The sequence below is a fragment of the Populus alba genome, chromosome 16 (assembly GCF_005239225.2).
Source record: "Populus alba chromosome 16, ASM523922v2, whole genome shotgun sequence".
Classification (NCBI taxonomy): domain Eukaryota; kingdom Viridiplantae; phylum Streptophyta; class Magnoliopsida; order Malpighiales; family Salicaceae; genus Populus; species Populus alba.
In genome coordinates, this window is record NC_133299.1 from 5,799,937 (window position 1) to 5,818,843 (window position 18,907).

General features: G+C 31.6%; 1 protein-coding gene across 2 annotated transcripts; it reads right to left on the bottom strand.

The window, feature by feature from the left end:
* Nucleotides 1–11,078: 11,078 nt before the first annotated feature.
* On the bottom strand, nucleotides 11,079–18,250 carry LOC118050091 (carbon catabolite repressor protein 4 homolog 1). Of its 2 annotated transcripts, XR_012168220.1 has the most exons (13): nucleotides 17,592–18,250; nucleotides 14,108–14,861; nucleotides 13,548–13,634; nucleotides 13,373–13,456; nucleotides 13,204–13,290; nucleotides 13,011–13,097; nucleotides 12,603–12,656; nucleotides 12,418–12,509; nucleotides 12,212–12,326; nucleotides 11,893–12,040; nucleotides 11,605–11,758; nucleotides 11,398–11,468; nucleotides 11,079–11,274 (listed from the first exon to the last, which is right to left on the bottom strand). XR_012168220.1 is itself a non-coding variant. In XM_035060330.2 (12 exons), the coding sequence occupies exons 1-11, from the start codon at nucleotides 17,747–17,749 to the stop codon at nucleotides 11,613–11,615; spliced, it is 1,812 nt and encodes a 603-aa protein (XP_034916221.1). In that variant the 5' UTR covers nucleotides 17,750–18,250; the 3' UTR covers nucleotides 11,079–11,468; nucleotides 11,605–11,612. The 2 variants fall into 2 exon arrangements, 1 of the variants encoding a protein (XP_034916221.1); XM_035060330.2 differs by having other exon boundaries at nucleotides 11,079–11,468.
* Between the last annotated feature and the right edge of the window lie 657 nt (nucleotides 18,251–18,907).

Consider the following 18,907-nt stretch of genomic DNA (forward strand, 5'->3'; position numbering starts at 1 on the left):
TTTTAAGAACTCATCTTTATTTTTCACTTACAAGTAAGGTTGTCAATTTTGTTTTAGTAGGTATTTTGTTTTTTCAATTGGAATAAAATGCTTTAGTTTTGGAGTGTTTCGGTGTGCCGTTTCGGGGTTGTACTGTTCATATATATATATAATTCAAATTCAAGATAAATTAATTATAAATTATGCAATACAAACACAATGACAAACAAATATAATTTTAAAATTTAAAATATGTTATTTTATGCACAATTAATCATACCCATAGATAGTATGACTTACATATATATTTTAAAAAATAAAAACTTGAAAAAAAATTTGTACATTACTTTAGGCTGCTTTTAAAAACACGGTCAATCTGTATTTCTAATAAAATTTAAAATTTGTTTTTTTGTTTAAAAATTAAAAAATTTTATATGTTTTAGATTGTTTTAATATATTAATTTTAAAAATTAAAAAAAAAACATTATTTTAATATATTTTAATATAAAAAATAATAGTGATTACGTTCCTAAACATGTCTTGGAATGGAAGTTGTCCATTTTTAAATAAAATTATCTTGACTTATCAAAAAGTCATGGCAACAAGCAACCCACTTAACTTTTATGTATGCTGACAAGCAACCCACGTGTGATTGAACTTGTCAGGTAGTATCCTGAACGAAAGTAATGTTTGTAAATATAGTAATTATTGTTTTTTAAATTACATTATTTTTAAATATATGATAATTATTATTTTTTTCTCTGCTTGACAATGCAAAAGACCGGCATAATGGAAACAAAAGATGCTGAACATAAACAAAGACTTGACCATAAATTTTAAAGATGCATTATTACTTCTCAATATTCACTTTCTGATGGGACCCAAGAAATGTAGGGTAAGCTGTCAGCTTCTGGCATACTGATGCTCTAGCTTTATATTAATTACTTCTATATTTTTAAAAATATTTTAAAAAACTTTGAAAATTTTTTATTTATTTTAAATTAATATTTTTAAATCATTTTATATATTGATATCAAAAATAATTTTTTAAAAAATAAAAATATTATTTTAATACTTTTTAAAATAAAAAATATTTTTAAAAAACAACAACACACTATTCTCTCCAACTCCAATATTTTTTAAATACAAATGATTAACGAAAGAACATAAACAAAGACTTGACCATAAATTTTAAAGATGCTATCACTTCTCAATGTTCAGATTCGATGTATCAAATGATTTAGCAGAGCCATTAGCTGGGCATAGAAAAGACAAAAAAAACATGTCAAGTTTCATTTAGTGGCGGCCGGAGACAATTCTTGGACAGATGCAAGCGTGAAGACTTTAAACACTATTTATTTTTTATTTAAAAAAATTATTTTAAAAAATTATTTTTATTTTTTTTAAAATTAATATATTTTTAAATCATTTTGATACGTTAATATCAAAAATAATTTTTTAAAAAATATATTATTTTAATATATTTTTAAATAAAAAATATTTTAAAAAATAATTAAAATAAAACTTCTAAATTAAATTTACTCTTTTCTGCATCACTGGAACTGCTCTTGCTATTAGGGCCGACCTCTTCAAAGAGAAAGAATCATTCACTTTTCATATGGCCCTACCCTTTCTATTCTGTTTGGAATTTCTAATAATAATAAAGATTTAAATTGTTTTTTTATTTAAAAATATATTAAAATAAATTTTTTATATTTTAAAAAAAATATTTTTAACATCAACATATCAAAATAATTCAAAAATATAAAAAAATAATTTGAAAAAAATAATTTTTAAAATTTAATGGAATGCAGTTTAAAATTAAAAAATTAAAAAATTAAAAAATTAAAAAATTAAAAAAAATATTTTAACATTCTTGTGTTGATTTTGGTTTTTTTAATAGTTTTAATATTTGCTTATCGTTTGCAAATTAATGAATTTTCAAAATAAAGCAATTTGGAAAAATCAAAGAAAATCTAAAAACCAAATCTAAAGAGCATGATGATAATTGGAAGAGGAGTAAAGACTAAAGTTGATAAAATAAATAAATATAATAAAGTGATAAGATGGAAAATGTGTAGAAGGTTCGAGAAGGGAACGAGATAAGAGAGAATAAGAAATACAAGAGAGAATATAGGAGAGGAATAAAATAATTTTGGAGTGAATAGCGAGTGCGCGAGAGCAAGAGAAAAAATAAATTTAAGTGGATTTTGTTTTAAAATATGTATAGAAAAATAGAAAGAAAGAAAAAGAGGAAAATTAAGAGTGAAAATTTGGCTAGGAGAGAAAAACTCGAGAAGGTAAAAAAAATTTAATTAAGAGAAAGAGAGAGACTAAAATAATATATATATATATATATACACACACACACTCATCACTCCACAATCAACGTCATCTTTAAATAACAATATTGACCAACCACCGGCACCTTGGATAGTAGCAAGGCCACCGTATAAAATAACAAACAATAGTAGCCATGATGGAGGATAAAAGAAGAGAGACAAGAGAAGCCATAAGTAATTTTTTATATAAATTTCAATGTATTGCTCATTTCCTTGCATATTATTATGCAAAATCTTATGAATATTTGAAATGATGGACTCACATCTTTGTGTTGCAATCCCAAGGTTATGATGCTATTAAAAATTTATTTTTTAAAATGGAATAAAATTGTAATTGATACTTTGGGATGGGGTTAGGTGGATTGGGTTGAAATAAGTTATCCAAGATGTAATGGTTGTTATATTTTGATGGATTAATAACAAATAAATTGATTATTGTGAAATCAATTTTTTGTTTTGTCATTTTATATGTGTGTTTTGTTTAATATAATTGTGTATCAACTATATTTTATTTGAGAACTTAATCTAGGATTAGAGAACTCATCTTCGGCTTCTATCCTTGTATTAACTATAAAGTAATAAAATTGGTGAATATATATTTATATTTGTCATGTTGATGTTTCATGTTTGTTTTTGTTTGATATAAATATCTATCAATTGTCTTTTATTCAAGAACTTAACCTAGGATTATTGTTTCTTATCGTTAGATGTTGACTATTGAGTAATAAAATTAGAAAATATATGTTTATATCTTTTGTGTTGGTATTGCATGATTTTTTGTTTGACATAAATGCATATCAAATGTCTTTTATCCAAGAACTCAATACAAGATTAAAAAACCCGTTGTCGAATCCTATCTTTGAATTTTAACTATCAGGTAATATAATTTGTGGATACATGTTTATGTCGTCTGTTGTTATTTTATGTTGTGATGTATAAGCTATCATATAATTCACAAACTTAATATAGGATTAAAGGGCTTATTATTGGCTTTTATTATTAGATATTGACTATCAATATTTAAATTAGAAAATACACTTTTATGTTATATTGATGTGTGTTATTTGTTTTTAGTACCTGGAATATTTTCCTTGATGTTGCGAGCGAGTTTGGTTATATTGACATGATTTCGCGTAGGTTAATTAAGACTGAGTGTTGGCCTTTAAGCTCATTTCAATCAATTTAATATGAAAAATATCAATTTTAATTCATATAATCTAGAAGAGCTCATGCTCATGGACTACTCACCATCCTTAAAAGTCCAATGCCCATCTTTTTTTTAAAGTGGGGGCTAGACTGTTTTCATGTCTAAATTCAAGCCTGTCATTTTAATTTGAGTTTAAAATAAAACATATTTATTTAGACAATTCCGGTCACAATAAACACATTTTGTTTTGAAAACAAATAATAATACATCTTATCTTATCTTAAGTATGATGCATAGGTAATTATTATCTTTTCTATTACTTAACTACCTCATTACATAAATTTTAAGAACTACATAGGGTTTTCTAGTTATAATAAAACTAGGTAGAAACTTATTTTTTTTACTTTTACCCTTTTTACATATAGTTCACATTGATGTCTCATGTGATACTTGACATGATATTTAAAAATAGATCAAAATTGTTAAGTGATTAACTTCAAGATAAAACTTTAAAAGTGAGTCAAAATTGTTAAGCCAACGTCATCAACATGAGAATTTATGATCAAAATTCTTAGATTACCATCCTTGACATCAAATTTAAAAAGGGGTCAAAATTATAAGGTGATTAACATTGACACGAGAATTTAAAAATGGGTCACTTGAATTGCTTGAACTTCTCAACATCATCTTAGACTCTTGCCTCAATTCAATTCAAGATAGTAGGCTCACTTGTTTGCTTGAGTTCAACTTCTGAGTAAATGATCCGAGTTCCGAACCCTCTAATATTTTCCTGCCCTTATTACCCATTGCTCTTGTCTTTGACATCTATCAATGATTTTTTCATGATTAGGTTTCATTTGTTTCATTCCATATTTTGGTCTTGTGATACTCTCTCATAACTCTCTTCGACACCCTTCATTGTCAGGTATTTATTCTTTCTTCATGCTCGATTTTAAAATATCCAAGTTGTTTAAGTCAAGAAAATAAAACTCATTTCTCTTTCTTTTTTTTTTACTTCATTCCTTTTCATTCATCAAGTTTATGCAATCAATATCAATATTGTTCATGCAGTGAACAAAGATTGTAAAGTGGGAAATCAAGGTAGTAGTTGTGCTGACAATCATGATAAAAACAAATACTTTGAATAAAATTTGGCCAAATTTGAACTTTTTAATGCATTGGAAGAAACAAGTATAACTTTAAGCATAATATTTTTTTCACAACATCTGAATTTACATGCTTCGACAATTCTAGTCTATTGATTATGGGTTGGATAAACTAAGAACATTCCCAGTTGCAAATGCAATTGAATCGATTTGTAAAAGTTTGAGTGCATGCTCCTGTTCCCTGGTTTAAGCTGGAGCACTGCATCTGGCATGTTGAGGCATCACAATTCCCATTTCCAGGAATTAGATTGCGGCACATTTCTTGTGCGATGAAACTTCTGCGCAGGATTCGTTGTGATTGGTTCTGGAGATGATGAAGTCGATCAACGCTGATTTGGTCTCAATGATTTCCTCTGCTTACATTCTTTCCTTCTGCTTGTTTCTGTCTCCCTCTTGTCCTGCTCTGTTCCCCTCTCTGTTTTTTCGCCCCCCTTCTGTTCCTATCTCCTTATGCTCTCTCTATTTCTCCTCTCTATGCTCTCCCTTCTCTTTCTTTCTCGTTCCCTCTCCCTCTCTGTTTTTGTTTTCTGCCCTCTCCTTTTCCTCCTCTTGTCTCGTCTCCTCCTCTGGCTTTTATAGCCAGATGATGCAGGTGTTTTCAGTTATTATTGCAGGGACATAGTAACGACCGGCGTGTATCATGGTGGCGAGGGATATCAGTCATAAGACATGCCTCCTAATTGAAGCGGCTCCACTGTCTCTACTAAAACGCCTCCCCTGTCTTTATTGCCAGCCGTTTGTTTAAAGATGACAATGAATAGTGTTTAAGGAAACGGTGCCGCTTTCAAATTCAAATGGATATTTCTGATTTGGTCGTTAGATGTTTTTACAATTTTGTAATCAAACCATTGTAATTGGATCCCTTGATTTTAGCGTCATTTACAAGACAATCTTTAGTTTTTGATTCATGCGATTTGACCCTTAATTGATCAATAAACTTCAAATTTCTTCAATTTAACCCCTAACTTTGTTAATTTCAACCCCTCTATTTACGCGCCTTATTTGGTTTGGTCCTTGGTTTCCGATTGTTTCAATTAAGTCCTTAATTGGCCATCAAACTTCAATAATTACACAATTAAGCCCCTGATTTGACTAAATCAACTCTTCAGAATTATAATTTGACCCTATAACTTTAATTTCCTCCAATAAAAGCCTAAATTGACTTTAAAAATCAAATTTTCTTGAAATCAAACCCTCCATCAATGCAATTAAACCTTAGATAAAATTTAATTAAGTCCATAAACATTTGATTTTGAATATTTTTTTCAAATTAAATTTTCTTTGTTAACAAGGCTCTCATCAGTCAACGATATACTGTTAAATTTTGATCCTTTGCATTTTTGAACCTCCTCAACTAAATTTTGGCTATTTTTCGACATTCCAACATTCTTTTCTCACTACTATTATTTGTCAGGTATTTATTCTTTCTTCATGCTCGATTTTAAAATATCCAAGTTGTTTAAGTCAAGAAAATAAAACTCATTTCTCTTTCTTTTTTTTTTACTTCATTCCTTTTCATTCATCAAGTTTATGCAATCAATATCAATATTGTTCATGCAGTGAACAAAGATTGTAAAGTGGGAAATCAAGGTAGTAGTTGTGCTGACAATCATGATAAAAACAAATACTTTGAATAAAATTTGGCCAAATTTGAACTTTTTAATGCATTGGAAGAAACAAGTATAACTTTAAGCATAATATTTTTTTCACAACATCTGAATTTACATGCTTCGACAATTCTAGTCTATTGATTATGGGTTGGATAAACTAAGAACATTCCCAGTTGCAAATGCAATTGAATCGATTTGTAAAAGTTTGAGTGCATGCTCCTGTTCCCTGGTTTAAGCTGGAGCACTGCATCTGGCATGTTGAAGCATCACAATTCCCATTTCCAGGTATTAGATTGTGGCACATTTCTTGTGCAGCGGCATGATGCACCATCAAGGCTGCAGCATACGTGAACCGGAAAAAAAAGGAATTAGTTAATCCTATCAAGAATATATTAAAAATAATTGTAATTTGTGCATAAAAATCATTGCTTCTATGCATATTAAAAGCAGTTCTTTTACCCAATCAGCAAAGGAAAGTTGCCACAGAAATTTAACAAGGCAGGCAAGCAAACAAACCTGAGAAAACGAGGAGAACAGCACAGAAAAGACTGGTGAAGCTCGCCATCACATAGAAAAATGAAATTCTAACAACTCCTTGATTAATGTTTAAGGAAGGTACAGGGAAGTGACTGGAAAAAGACAGCCCTTATGGAACAAGAATTTAGTATCCTCTTTGGCCCCCAATTCTTATCAACAATAGGGTTCTGAAAACAAGTTTTGTTTCAAGGCTGAGAATCTGCGAATTACGCCAAGGCTTTATGGACTTTGTATCAAAAGCAGGATTCCTATATTCTAACTGTAAAGAAAAAGTAAAGTACTGGTGAAATAGGTTAATCAACAAGAAAGGAATCGGTTTAACAAGAAACACAAAGAAATGAACAAACCCACTGAAAGATAGTTGTAGAGACATTGCTTCTTCTTCTTTCTTCTTTTTTGGTACATTTAATTAAAGGTTATTATCAATAGTGTGAAAAACACGTTTTTAACACTATATAAAAAATATAATGTAAAATCCAATCGTAAGATTATAAATTAATATTTTTAACTAACAATTCTAGCCAAGAGATTAAACTTTATTAAAATCTTATAAATAAAATCAACAATATTATAATCAATGAATTAAATTGATAACATGAATCAAGAAATTAATAACATGAAAAAATAAAATATCTCATAACAAAACTTGAGAGGAATCATTGAATAGTAGAAAGTATACAAGAGCCTAGTGACAACTTAGTTTTTCTCATCACAACAAGTTCTAATGAACTCTTTTTAGGTTGTAAGTTAATAAGCCTAAATTAGTAATTAATTAGCATAAGTCCATTAATAAAATAAATATATAAGCATAACAAATCAAAAGGTATGCAAGCAAACTATTCCGGGTTGAGTATTCCTTGAATAATTGATGAATCCCTTTCTTTTTCTTTGTCTCATAACTATCATTCGTCGATATAATTTTTGTCAAAAAAACTATTTCAACTCAATAGCTTAAGTTGTTAGATAAGATTTTAATTTATGATTTATATTATTTTCTAATACACATCTTCAAGTGAAAACATTTTGACTTGAAAGTTGTATATATTTATATTATATTGTACTTAATTTTTATTAAATAAATAAAAATAATAAAATTTAAATTTATAATCACTTAATTATCAAAACTCTAAAACCATATTAAAAAATTATCTCAAGAAGACAAGCCTAATTAATGAAGCTACTACATCGAGCAACCCGTCGTCAAAATTAAAAGCATAGTTTTAAGACTCGGCTTAGTAGCCGGCCCGGTTCAAGGCGCAGGTTCTGGGTTTTGACCGGGTCACCGGGTTAGCCGGGTCAAATTTTTTTTAATTAAATCAAAACAACATCATTTTAGTAAAAATAAATAAATAAATAAAAATTAATGGGTTTGTAGCCAGATCGCCGGGTTTTTTCTTCTCCCTTTTTTTCTTTAACCCGACCCGGTTCAAGCCCCAGGTTGACGAGGTCCCGGGCCGGGTTTCAAAAATATAAACAAAAGTATTAAGACCAAGGGAAAAAGCCTCCATACATAACTGAGCCTTCTAACAAAATGTAATCATCTTATTAAAACCAACCGTGCAACCTTTATATATATATATAAAATCCCTTTACATCTTCTATGTTTTGTATCCTTTCAAGGCATCACTGGCGCACTGATCAGGAGAGACTTCGTCGTTGTAACTGTATAAAATATATACAAATAAAAAGAGGAAGAAAATATTGCATAACAGAGACATATTAATCATTTTGGAGGAACTAGGAACGCGCATAACATGTAAAGAGTTGAAATTTCGAGATATGTGCCCTTTCATGTACTAATTTTTTTTTTAATTAATATAGATATCTAGGTTAACTTGTGCACATCTCGACTAATCTCATGTATCTTAAAATTAATGACTATATAAGTCTCATGTGATCCTGATATGATCTGAACTCGTGATCATTAGAAAGCAAATTTAAAACCTGATCAGTTAAGCTCCCGCTTAATATTTTTCATATACTGATCTTCATTGTGTTAGAGTTAGTTCTTCACATCACAAATTAGCAATAATATATATATATATATATATAAAATAAAGATAACTTTTTTTTGTTAGTTATTTATTAATGGTTTAATGCTTTAGTAATTATGCACTCTTTATTTTGCAAATAAATATATCTGTTATTTTAAGATTTAATATCAACCTTATATGTTATGTGTTATTTTAAGTCTTAATGTCAACCTTATCTATTATATACGTAGTTTATTTTGATATTATGATTGTTGAATGGGAAAAATGAAAAGAGTTAAACTAAGAAATTGTTGGAATATTAGCATCAATGTAGGATTACCAGAGTATTGATATTCATTAAAAATTATTGGAATTATAGGTATCCGTGTGGGATTGCTAAAGTATTGGCATTCATATGGGATTGCTAGAGTATTGGCATCCGATTAGGATTGCTAAGTATTGACATCCACGAGGGATTGCCGCAATTGAGATCATCCACTTAGGGTGATCAGATTTATAAACGATCATAATGACTAGCAAGAGTTTTATCAACCATTAGAATAGTTGAGATAATTTACAATTAATAAGATCAATTAAAATACAAAATATATCAAAGAGAATTAAATGAATGAACATATTAGATAGTTGTGTTATTTTTAATGCCTATATTTATAGAATTATTTTTATATTTTTTTTATCTAATTCTAGGATACTCGCAATCCCAAAAAGTAGTAGGACTAATAAATAATAGTGAAAATATGTAATAGTGTAGTGTTGTAAGTACTTTAAGACTTACGTCGCCTAAAGATGTAAAAATCAATGGTATGTAATAAGGTATTCTATTTTGATACGTTTTTTAATATATGTATTTGACTTAAGTATTTAAGTATTTGTTAAGTTATGCAATGAGAATAAATAAGAAATGTTTTGTTGTGTTGAGATTATGATCCAAATTGTATTAAATTTATGTTGATTGATATGTGTTTAATACAAATGAAGGAATTATGGATTATCTATTTTTAAGAGAAAACTCTACTAAAATTTTGATAGAAATAAATATAAATATTCAAAGATGAAAAAATTAATCTAAAAGAAATTATGATATATAAAAGTGTAAGGGATATTTGGCTTTCTTGACCCAATAACATATGACTTCTTTTCAAATAAAAAAAAAATAAAGGTCCACGAATGTATGATCTTTTCAAAGGTTTTCTAGGCCCAACAACATCTAGCTTCTTTTGAAATAAAAAAAATAAAAGCCCACATGCGCAAGCTCTTTTAAAATGACTATCTAGTTCTGGTAACGTTTGACATTTTTCTTTCTTTTTTTCTTTTAGTTTTTTTGTTTATTTTAATTGATATTTCTTTTTATATATGTATGTTCTTATATTGGTTTTTTTAATTTATATTTAGATGAATACTTTTTCTCTCTAATTTTATTAAATTGTTTATTTAGTCTTTTTTAAATAGTGATTTTTGATTTATTTATTTGTATGTATTTAATATTTCGAAGAGATTATTTTAATTCATTACTATTTATTTATTTGTTAAAAATAAAATCATCTTACCTGTGGCAAAGCCCAGGTCAAATAGGTGTAGTAGATTATGTCAATAATTTGAGCGAAAATTTAAATAAAGATGGGACTAATTAAATAAAAAGAATAACTGGGCGACATTTTTTTGTTTTTTGAGAAATAAAATAGGCGACATTAAGAAGACCTGACATGCTATTAATCCGCTAAGTTAAGAAAGGAAAAGTTCTTGCTCGCATGGACAAGAAGATATATCGATAGGACTTGTATAATCTCTTTTTTTTTCCCCTTTTCTTTCCAATAAACATATTGCATTTTGATCACTACAATAATAAGATGTTAAAAATCCATATTGGAAAAGTTAACAATTTTAAAACACATACTAAAAATTTGTATCATGATATTTATAAAATTAGGAAAAATACTACTCTTCCCAGATTAACGTGGATTAGCAATCCATGATATTTATATAAAAAATTGTTATCTTATCCTTGAGCCTTACATTTTAGTCATTCCATTTCTTTTCTTTTTTTTCTGTCCCTCTCATATTGCATCTATATTGGCATGGGCTTTGCCGGTTATTTTGATGACAATTTAATAGAAAAGACTTGATAAGAAAAATATTAAATAAAATGTCATGACACCTGAAAGTTAACCTAAGAATGTTGACGGTTTGAGCATTAAATTGTAAACCCCCGGTTTAAACTTGATAAATCCAAACAAGTATTAATTGAAAAATGATAAACTAGAGAGAAAATTATTGGTGAATCGGAATGAACATTCTCGGATGGATGAAACAAACAGCTGAAAACTTGAGAATTTTATTCCTTTCAGCAACCAGAGTAAAAGAAAGAATTGTGAACAAAGAGAGGACCACCATTAAACCCAAAAAAAACTAAGGGGCAATACGCAATAGCATGCCACTAACCACTTGCTTTGCAGGGAACTTGAGAGTAGAGGATAATGGCAGACTAAGCCGCACGGCATTCTATTAGCAAAGAAAAAAGCGATTGAATAAGGCATAACTTTTCTATGAGACAAAGGTGAAATGATACAAAGCAGATCATACCAAGGATCCCCACTGGAATAGAACATATTGACCATGACCTACCATTCTTACAATGACATTAATCCATCCATATCTCCAGGTCGGTCATTCATTGCCTTGGGATCTCTCTAATCCTGCCCACATCAGCAGCAACTCGCATTAACTACTCGATCCTTTAACCATCATTCAGAGCAACAGCCACACACATGCACACAGAAGAGAGCGTGCATTTCAATTCTCATTAAAAATATGAGATTGTTAGCTACCTACCTGTAGTGTTAACGTCTTGGTCTAGGCTTGCAGCGAAATTCAGCGAGAAGTGCTATATGATCAGAGGACCACTCCGGAGATGGAAGGGCTGTGTCTTTCCTCAAGCTTTCCTCATCCAGGAGTTCCAACAATGACTCCACCGTTAAAGAGTCCGCTGCAAGCATTCAAAAATATTCACTAAACTTTGCATCAAGGAAGGATCAAAATTCAAATAGCATGACCAAATTAGAACAGATGACAACGTCAGGGCAAAAGATGTGGAGAATTGCATGTTGCAAAGAAGTTAACCTGTGTAAAATATGTAATCTAGGGTGCCAATGAAGTCTCTAGTGCAGTTTGTAAATAAGGGTTCATTTGTTGTGGCATCCATTCTCCTCCTCTGCTGATCCGAACCAAGACCAACACCCACTCTTGCAAACGATGAGTATGCACTGACCTGCAATACTAATTGTATCACTACCACCACAACCCACAACAAGCACCAAAAACAAGAGACAAGCTTTCCTTTCAGCTTTCATTTTCATTTATTAAAGATTAACCAAAAGTTAAAAGTATTTTGGTTTCCCTAAAACCACTGAGACTGGTCATTTATCAGGAGACACATTACCAGTGGCAGCTGATGTGTAAGCTTGCTGTGAGGCCGTAAGATTCCAAGAGGATCTACTACCAAATCCGGGTGCAACTGATCCACCTTACCCATGGCTAGAAGAGAATGAGGAGCACTGCAACCAAGTTCAACAGTAACCTTAGTTATAGATTATACCAAACATGCACGAGATAAATGTTAACAATATTTCATAACAGCAGACCAACCTTCCAGGAACTGAATTGAAATCTCCACACACCAACATAGGAATGTCAGCACTAGCAGCTATTTTCTCCAATCCTTTCAAGAGAGTAAGGACCTAGTTCACAAATCAGAAACCACAAATCAATCATCAGTTTACAAACACAAGCCAAATCAGATTTGCATATAAAATGGAAAAATAAATATGAACCTGCCAAAGCTTGACATCCTTTAAATCTTGGTGGACATTTATATGCGTATTTGCCTGTATTGCAAGAGAAACAGAATACAAAAGCAATTACAAACAGAATGACATCCACCCTTAACAAATTGGAGCCATGGCCTTACCTATTGCACTAAGTTTGGGGTAATTTAAAACATGAAAAAAATCAGCAAACAGATATCTAATAAGAGATAAAGGTATCACACATCCACACCATCAGCTTCATCAATTAGGGACCTCATAAACAAATTATGACAGACACCACACAATTTAGAAAGAAGAACTGTGATTTTTTTTTTTTTATGAGAAAAGCAAGGCACAACTGCAGAAACAAGTTTTATACAAGGACCAAAATGGCGTAACTATTTGGAGAATATTAGGCACAAGATCACTTACAACACAAAGTAGCTGCCGCTTTCCAGGATTATCAGCTCCTTGATTACTAAATTTTGCTTCCAGAACAACTATTAATGCAACATTATCCTATTGAGTAGAAAAGAATTTAGAAGAGAAAACCAGGTTAACATAAAAAGAAAAAGTTCCTCATGCAACAGCAAAACTTCAACAAAATCAACTGCAATAAACTAACCTTAACTAATCGATTTAGAGCAGTTTTTCTTTGAGCACTTGGAACCAATGCATCAGTCAAAGACTGAGCAGCCTTATTAAATTCAACCTGCAAACAAGGAAATCCTTTAACGCATGGAAAAAGAAGAACAATACAAAAGCATGGCCCCACATCCAGAACACTTCCAAACCTCATATTTTTTAACATGCGAAAATCTATCTCTGCGAAAAAATGTTGCACAACCATCAATTGTATGAGTATTTACATTGTAAACCTGCGAATAATAACAAGACCTAGTATTAAGTAACAATATTGTAATTGACACATAAATAGTTATGACAATGAGGAGAGGTAGTTTTAAGAACCTCATTGGTTTTTCTCTTATACAGGGCTTGATAGCCATGCTTGTCCAGCTCAGGGGCGAAAAATTCCTCATAATGATCACTTTGTACCTGAGAGCGTGGAAAAAAGCATTGTATGAGTTGCGCTGAAAAGGAAGAAGACAATCCCCTTGTACAATGATGAGGATAACCCATCAACAAAGAATTAGCTCCTATACAGGATTCAATCTTCTGAAGAGCTAGATAAATCTTGTTATGTTCATAATATATAATTGTGAGAATACCAAGTATTTTTATTTAAGGTCTTCTAAGAAATCTAATTGTCATTTTCATCTATAACATTGCTAGAATAAATGATCCAGTAAGAGTCTCACTATTTTACCCAACCAAACCTAAAGAAACAAAGCAATAACATGGCAGCCAAAAAGAAAATGAAAAATCTCCTATCATCTTTCCCCATCATGTCTATCATTTTCACTTGCATTTTCTGATGAGATTAAGAACTTCAAGGAAAAAATGAAATTAAAAATTTCCACTTGCTATCCTGATTGATAGATAAAATTGATATTCATTTCTTGTCTTACCTCCTGAAGGCAAACAATGTCTGCACGATAGCCAACTATTTCCCGTAGTAAGTTCTGTCGGCGATACGGCCAAGAAAGGGCCCATGAAGGACAATAACCATACGTGTCATTTGTAGCATACACATCAGATAAAATGTTGTATGAGAGCACAGTAAAAGTTCCTGTTGATGAGATACGACCATCTGAATCTAAAGGTGCCATTGCATCAAGTCCACTAACTGAGATCAAACGACGAGGAGTTGGAGAGGGGGCTGGGATGACACGGGAAGTTAGTAGTGTGTTTGAATGTCCTACAGGGAGTTTAGTTTCTGCATCTACCACAACGCATTCAAACTTGAGAACGTGGCCAATATCATCAGCTGATGGTGTATATGTTTTAGAACGCCCAACTTCAAACCAAGTTTCACCACCACTCCTTTGTGTCACTGCCGCAGGATATAACGGTGTGGAACCATTTGTCAAGCTAGCACTGGATGCGGAACCAGATAAACTAGTATTAATACCTCCAGATCCTGAGCTATTGAAACGCCCAAACAACTCTTCTTCTTCGTTTCCATTTTCATTTATAGCACTTGCAGCACGGTCATGTAGAACTCGATGATGCTGCCATGCATCAGAGAAGCACTTGGGAGAGCAATGGTAACTTTTGGCAACAGGTATTTTGGCCTTAACACAGCCTAGACACTGCAGTGTGGCTTGCTCAGATGGATGTACACTACATATAGCAACTTTTCTATCACTTTGTATCCGATACCTGCAAACAAGCCCAAAAACAGGGTGATGCATATCAAACTGAGACAACACTAAATTATATGTTCCAACCTGTCCTGAAACTAAGGAACAGGTGCAATGATGCCCAGTCAGAGGATGCAACATGAGTTCAACTGAATCACAAGCATGCAACAGCGCTTTCATATAAGCCTAAATTATATGTTTCAAACTGTCCTGCAACTAAGGTACAGTTGCAATGATGCCCTGTCAGAGGATGCAACATAAGTTCAACTGAATCACAAGCATGCAACAGCACTTCTATCAGAAAGCTAAATTTTAAAACATATGTAAACAACTAAACACTCTTAATTAAAGTACTGATGCTCGATTGGTTTTTTTAGGCTTAATTTTGCTCAAATCAAGCAGGATTCAGTTTGATCCATTCATAAATTATGTGTAATTGGCAACCACATTAACTTTAATTATGACATTCCTATGACTATTCCAAACTGCAACTCCCATCTTTTTAAGTTTCCTTGTTTCTCCTTTACCATTCGACAACAAGGTAATCTTTAAATGTCCTCTGCACCGAGCACACCAGAACCATAAAGTCATCATGTTAATCTAAAAAAGGGTATATATTTCCAAACCGCTAGCAGTAAAATATACAACAAGGTCCACCTGGCTAAGCATGCTTACGAGGACAGCTGACAATAATCTTACACAAATGTGTCACCAGAAGTCAATAAAGCTAACAATACAGGTTACACACCTTTTCTTCAAACACACAACTCCTAGAAGGGAAAAAAGGCAGAAAAAGTTCCTGACAAATGAATCCTAACCCTTATTATGTTCTAGGAAAAGTAAAAAATTACACATTTAAGTTGATGACAAAAATCTTGATGCTTTTCCATTGACCCAGTTCGTGCAAACATTTATGAGAACTAATACCATGCCATGTTGGGAAATACCCCAATGATACCAAGGTTTTATTCCAAATCATATGCCAGCTACAGAAGAAAATAGAAAAACATGTGTTGAGAATACCTGTGCATAAAAAACATGTGTTGAGCATACCCATGTATTATCACTCAATCTATCATTGCATACACTACTGCCAAATAGAAGCCACACAGCAGTAGAACTGAGATCTGCCAGTACCCACAACAGGTAAAGGGTACAGGGCACAGGCATGGATCCTCACCAGATGCAAAGGAATGAGAACATGGTGCTGCAATTGTCTATGTCTGGGCCCATGCCAATGATCAAGGCCAAGTCATGAGGCACATAAATTAAGGAAGATAAACCAGTGAACATAACACCTCCAGGATATTAATTTCCCTAATTGATGAAGTAGAGGGAAAAAAGGGAATGCTATATTCCTTCAAACTTTTTTACTGGGCCATTTTCCCCCTACTGGATGAGGCACTTTAAATTGTAAATCCAATTGGAACATTAAACCAGGCACAATAAATTCTGACTTTTTAAGTGGTACAGTAGAAAGTTTATAAACATTGGTGAGCACAATCCCGACACAGATAACCATAATACTAGTCAATTGTAGTAACATTTTTCATTACTAAGTCGAATTGCCAAAATTGAAATATAACAATCAATAATACCACTTTTTAGGGCTTCAAGTCTGGAGGCCTTGCAGCTCAATCTGTTTTAAGCATTAAGTCTGGCAGTATAGCAGTTCTATCCAATTTGTCTTATCAGTCTCATAAAATATGTTTATTCCTATTAAATCATCAATATGCTCAGCAAATGACTCTGAATCAAATAATCCTACAGAAAATAACTGACCAAGTTAAATAATTGATAAGACACATTAGGATCTATTCAATCAACCACCCTACAGAAAATTGCAAAAGATGCATGACCAGAGGACAAGCATGACTCAAAAGCCAAGACACATGGTCCAACTAGCAATTATGCCTCTTACTTCTCTACTGAGGTTTACTCAATGCTGGTTGAATACACAATGATGCAATGAAATTATGATACTTCAACCCTAAATTACTGCTTTGTATTAAAAAAAAAAAAGGATTCCCAATGTTTGAGATGTATGATGACCTCATGAAGCTATAAATGCCAGTCAAGTGTCACAGCTCACATCCAACATAATTTTATGGTGGCAACACATATAATATTTCAAGATAATTACTAGTCACTCACCAAATTAAATTTGTAAATACATAATGAAAAAGCTTCAATCACTAATCAGAAATTCAATACCTAACTTTCTAGTATGGCCCTTCACCATGTGGTGGTACAATGTACCTAACATCCAGGAAGGAAAAAAAAGAAAAAATAAATGCTAGGAAGATTTTCAGTTTACCATTATATGCGTTACGAGTTTTTGTCGTATAATAACACAAGTCACCACAAGCCGCAACAACACACTGTGCTCATGGAGTCTAGTTCGCCAAGCAATTTGATTTATTTTAATGTATTGATAGAAGTTTCAAGCCTTCAACGCTTTAAAACGAAAACAACAAACATTAGAATGACACAGATTAAAGCAGGCACTAAACACCAAAACGAGGAATTGCAGATACAATACAAATTTTAAAAACATCACACAAAAGTAAGCAAAACACCACGTAAGAAACAATCCCGAACAATTTAAAACACAAAGAATATCATTAAAAAATAGCACCAAATCCAAATATTCCAAGAACCCAACATTAGCAAGAACATAAAAAGAAAAAGGAAAAGGAAAAGGAAAAGGAAAAGGAAAAGGAAAAAGAAGAAAGAAAAAATCACTTACCACTTGTATCTCAAGAAATGACCGTCAAGAGGGGCAGACTCGGGCACGTCATCGGTAGTCGCATTCGTGTCCGGTCGCCGTAAAAGAACATACGGCGTTAACTCACAACCAACAATAGGAATATCCGATGGAAGATGCACACGTATCACGCTCAGCATGCTTTTATTTTCTTCTTCAAAGTCTTGGTTACACTTCACTTTCCTCGCCACACTGTAGCCCTATCAATAATAAAATCAGTCGGCGGATCCGCCATTCACCTGACCCACTGAACCGCCAGCCTTAATCAATCGATCAATCAATCAAAAACCCTCGATTTCTCAATTACAAAAAAGTAAACAACAGATCTTGAGAAATTAACAGTGGAATTCAAGTTTGGGTTTATAGAGTAACTGAAGCAACGGATCGATTTGGGAAATGATCGAAAAGATTCTAGAGAGGGAGAGAGTTTTTGAAAAAAATTTAGAGAGAGAAAGGAGAGAATTTGACAATTAGGGTTTTACAGAGAAAAGGGAAGAGTGAATATTAATTTATATAATAATAATAATAATGAGAAATGAAAAGACGACGCGCGTGGGTGTGTGGGGGGTGGTGAAGGAGGTATAGATGGTGGCGGTCTGCGATGTCTAAATTAGCTACAAAGTTTTCCCCTCGGAAATTGGAGGTATTATTTATTGACCAGAGAGAATGGTTATTTATTTATGTAACACTTCTGAGCTAAAAAAGTGTGCGTGGATTTTTAGTGCCTGCTTTCATTTATAATTATAACATCTGCGTATTATAATTTATATGATTATTTAATTTTAATACTTAGTTTATAGTCATGTTATGTAGTATGGCATCGACCATGGAACAATATTATTTTTAATTTATAAAATAAAATGAGATTATTTTGAATTAAAATTTTAAAAAAAAACTCAAATAGATTAAACATACTTGTAATTTTGTAATTTTGATTTGATTTTCATGTAAATTAAACATACTTGTATAATAATTAAAAATATAAGCAATTAAATAGTTGATCCTTTTTGTTTATTGGATGAAAAGAAATTTCCATTAATTCACTCTGAAATTTGAGAAAAAAGAGAAGAATCACGTTTAAAAGGAAACGCATATTTAGATAAGGAAAATAAAATAAAACAATCATGATAAATGATATAAAATAAGAGCAATTTTATGTAACGTTAAAAGAATATTGTTCATGACAAGATAGAACCATTAACTAATATAACATGTTATTATTCCATGTCATCAAATCTAAAGAAATCACTCCATGTCATCAAATCTAAAAAATTCATTAATCATGTCTAATTAACTTT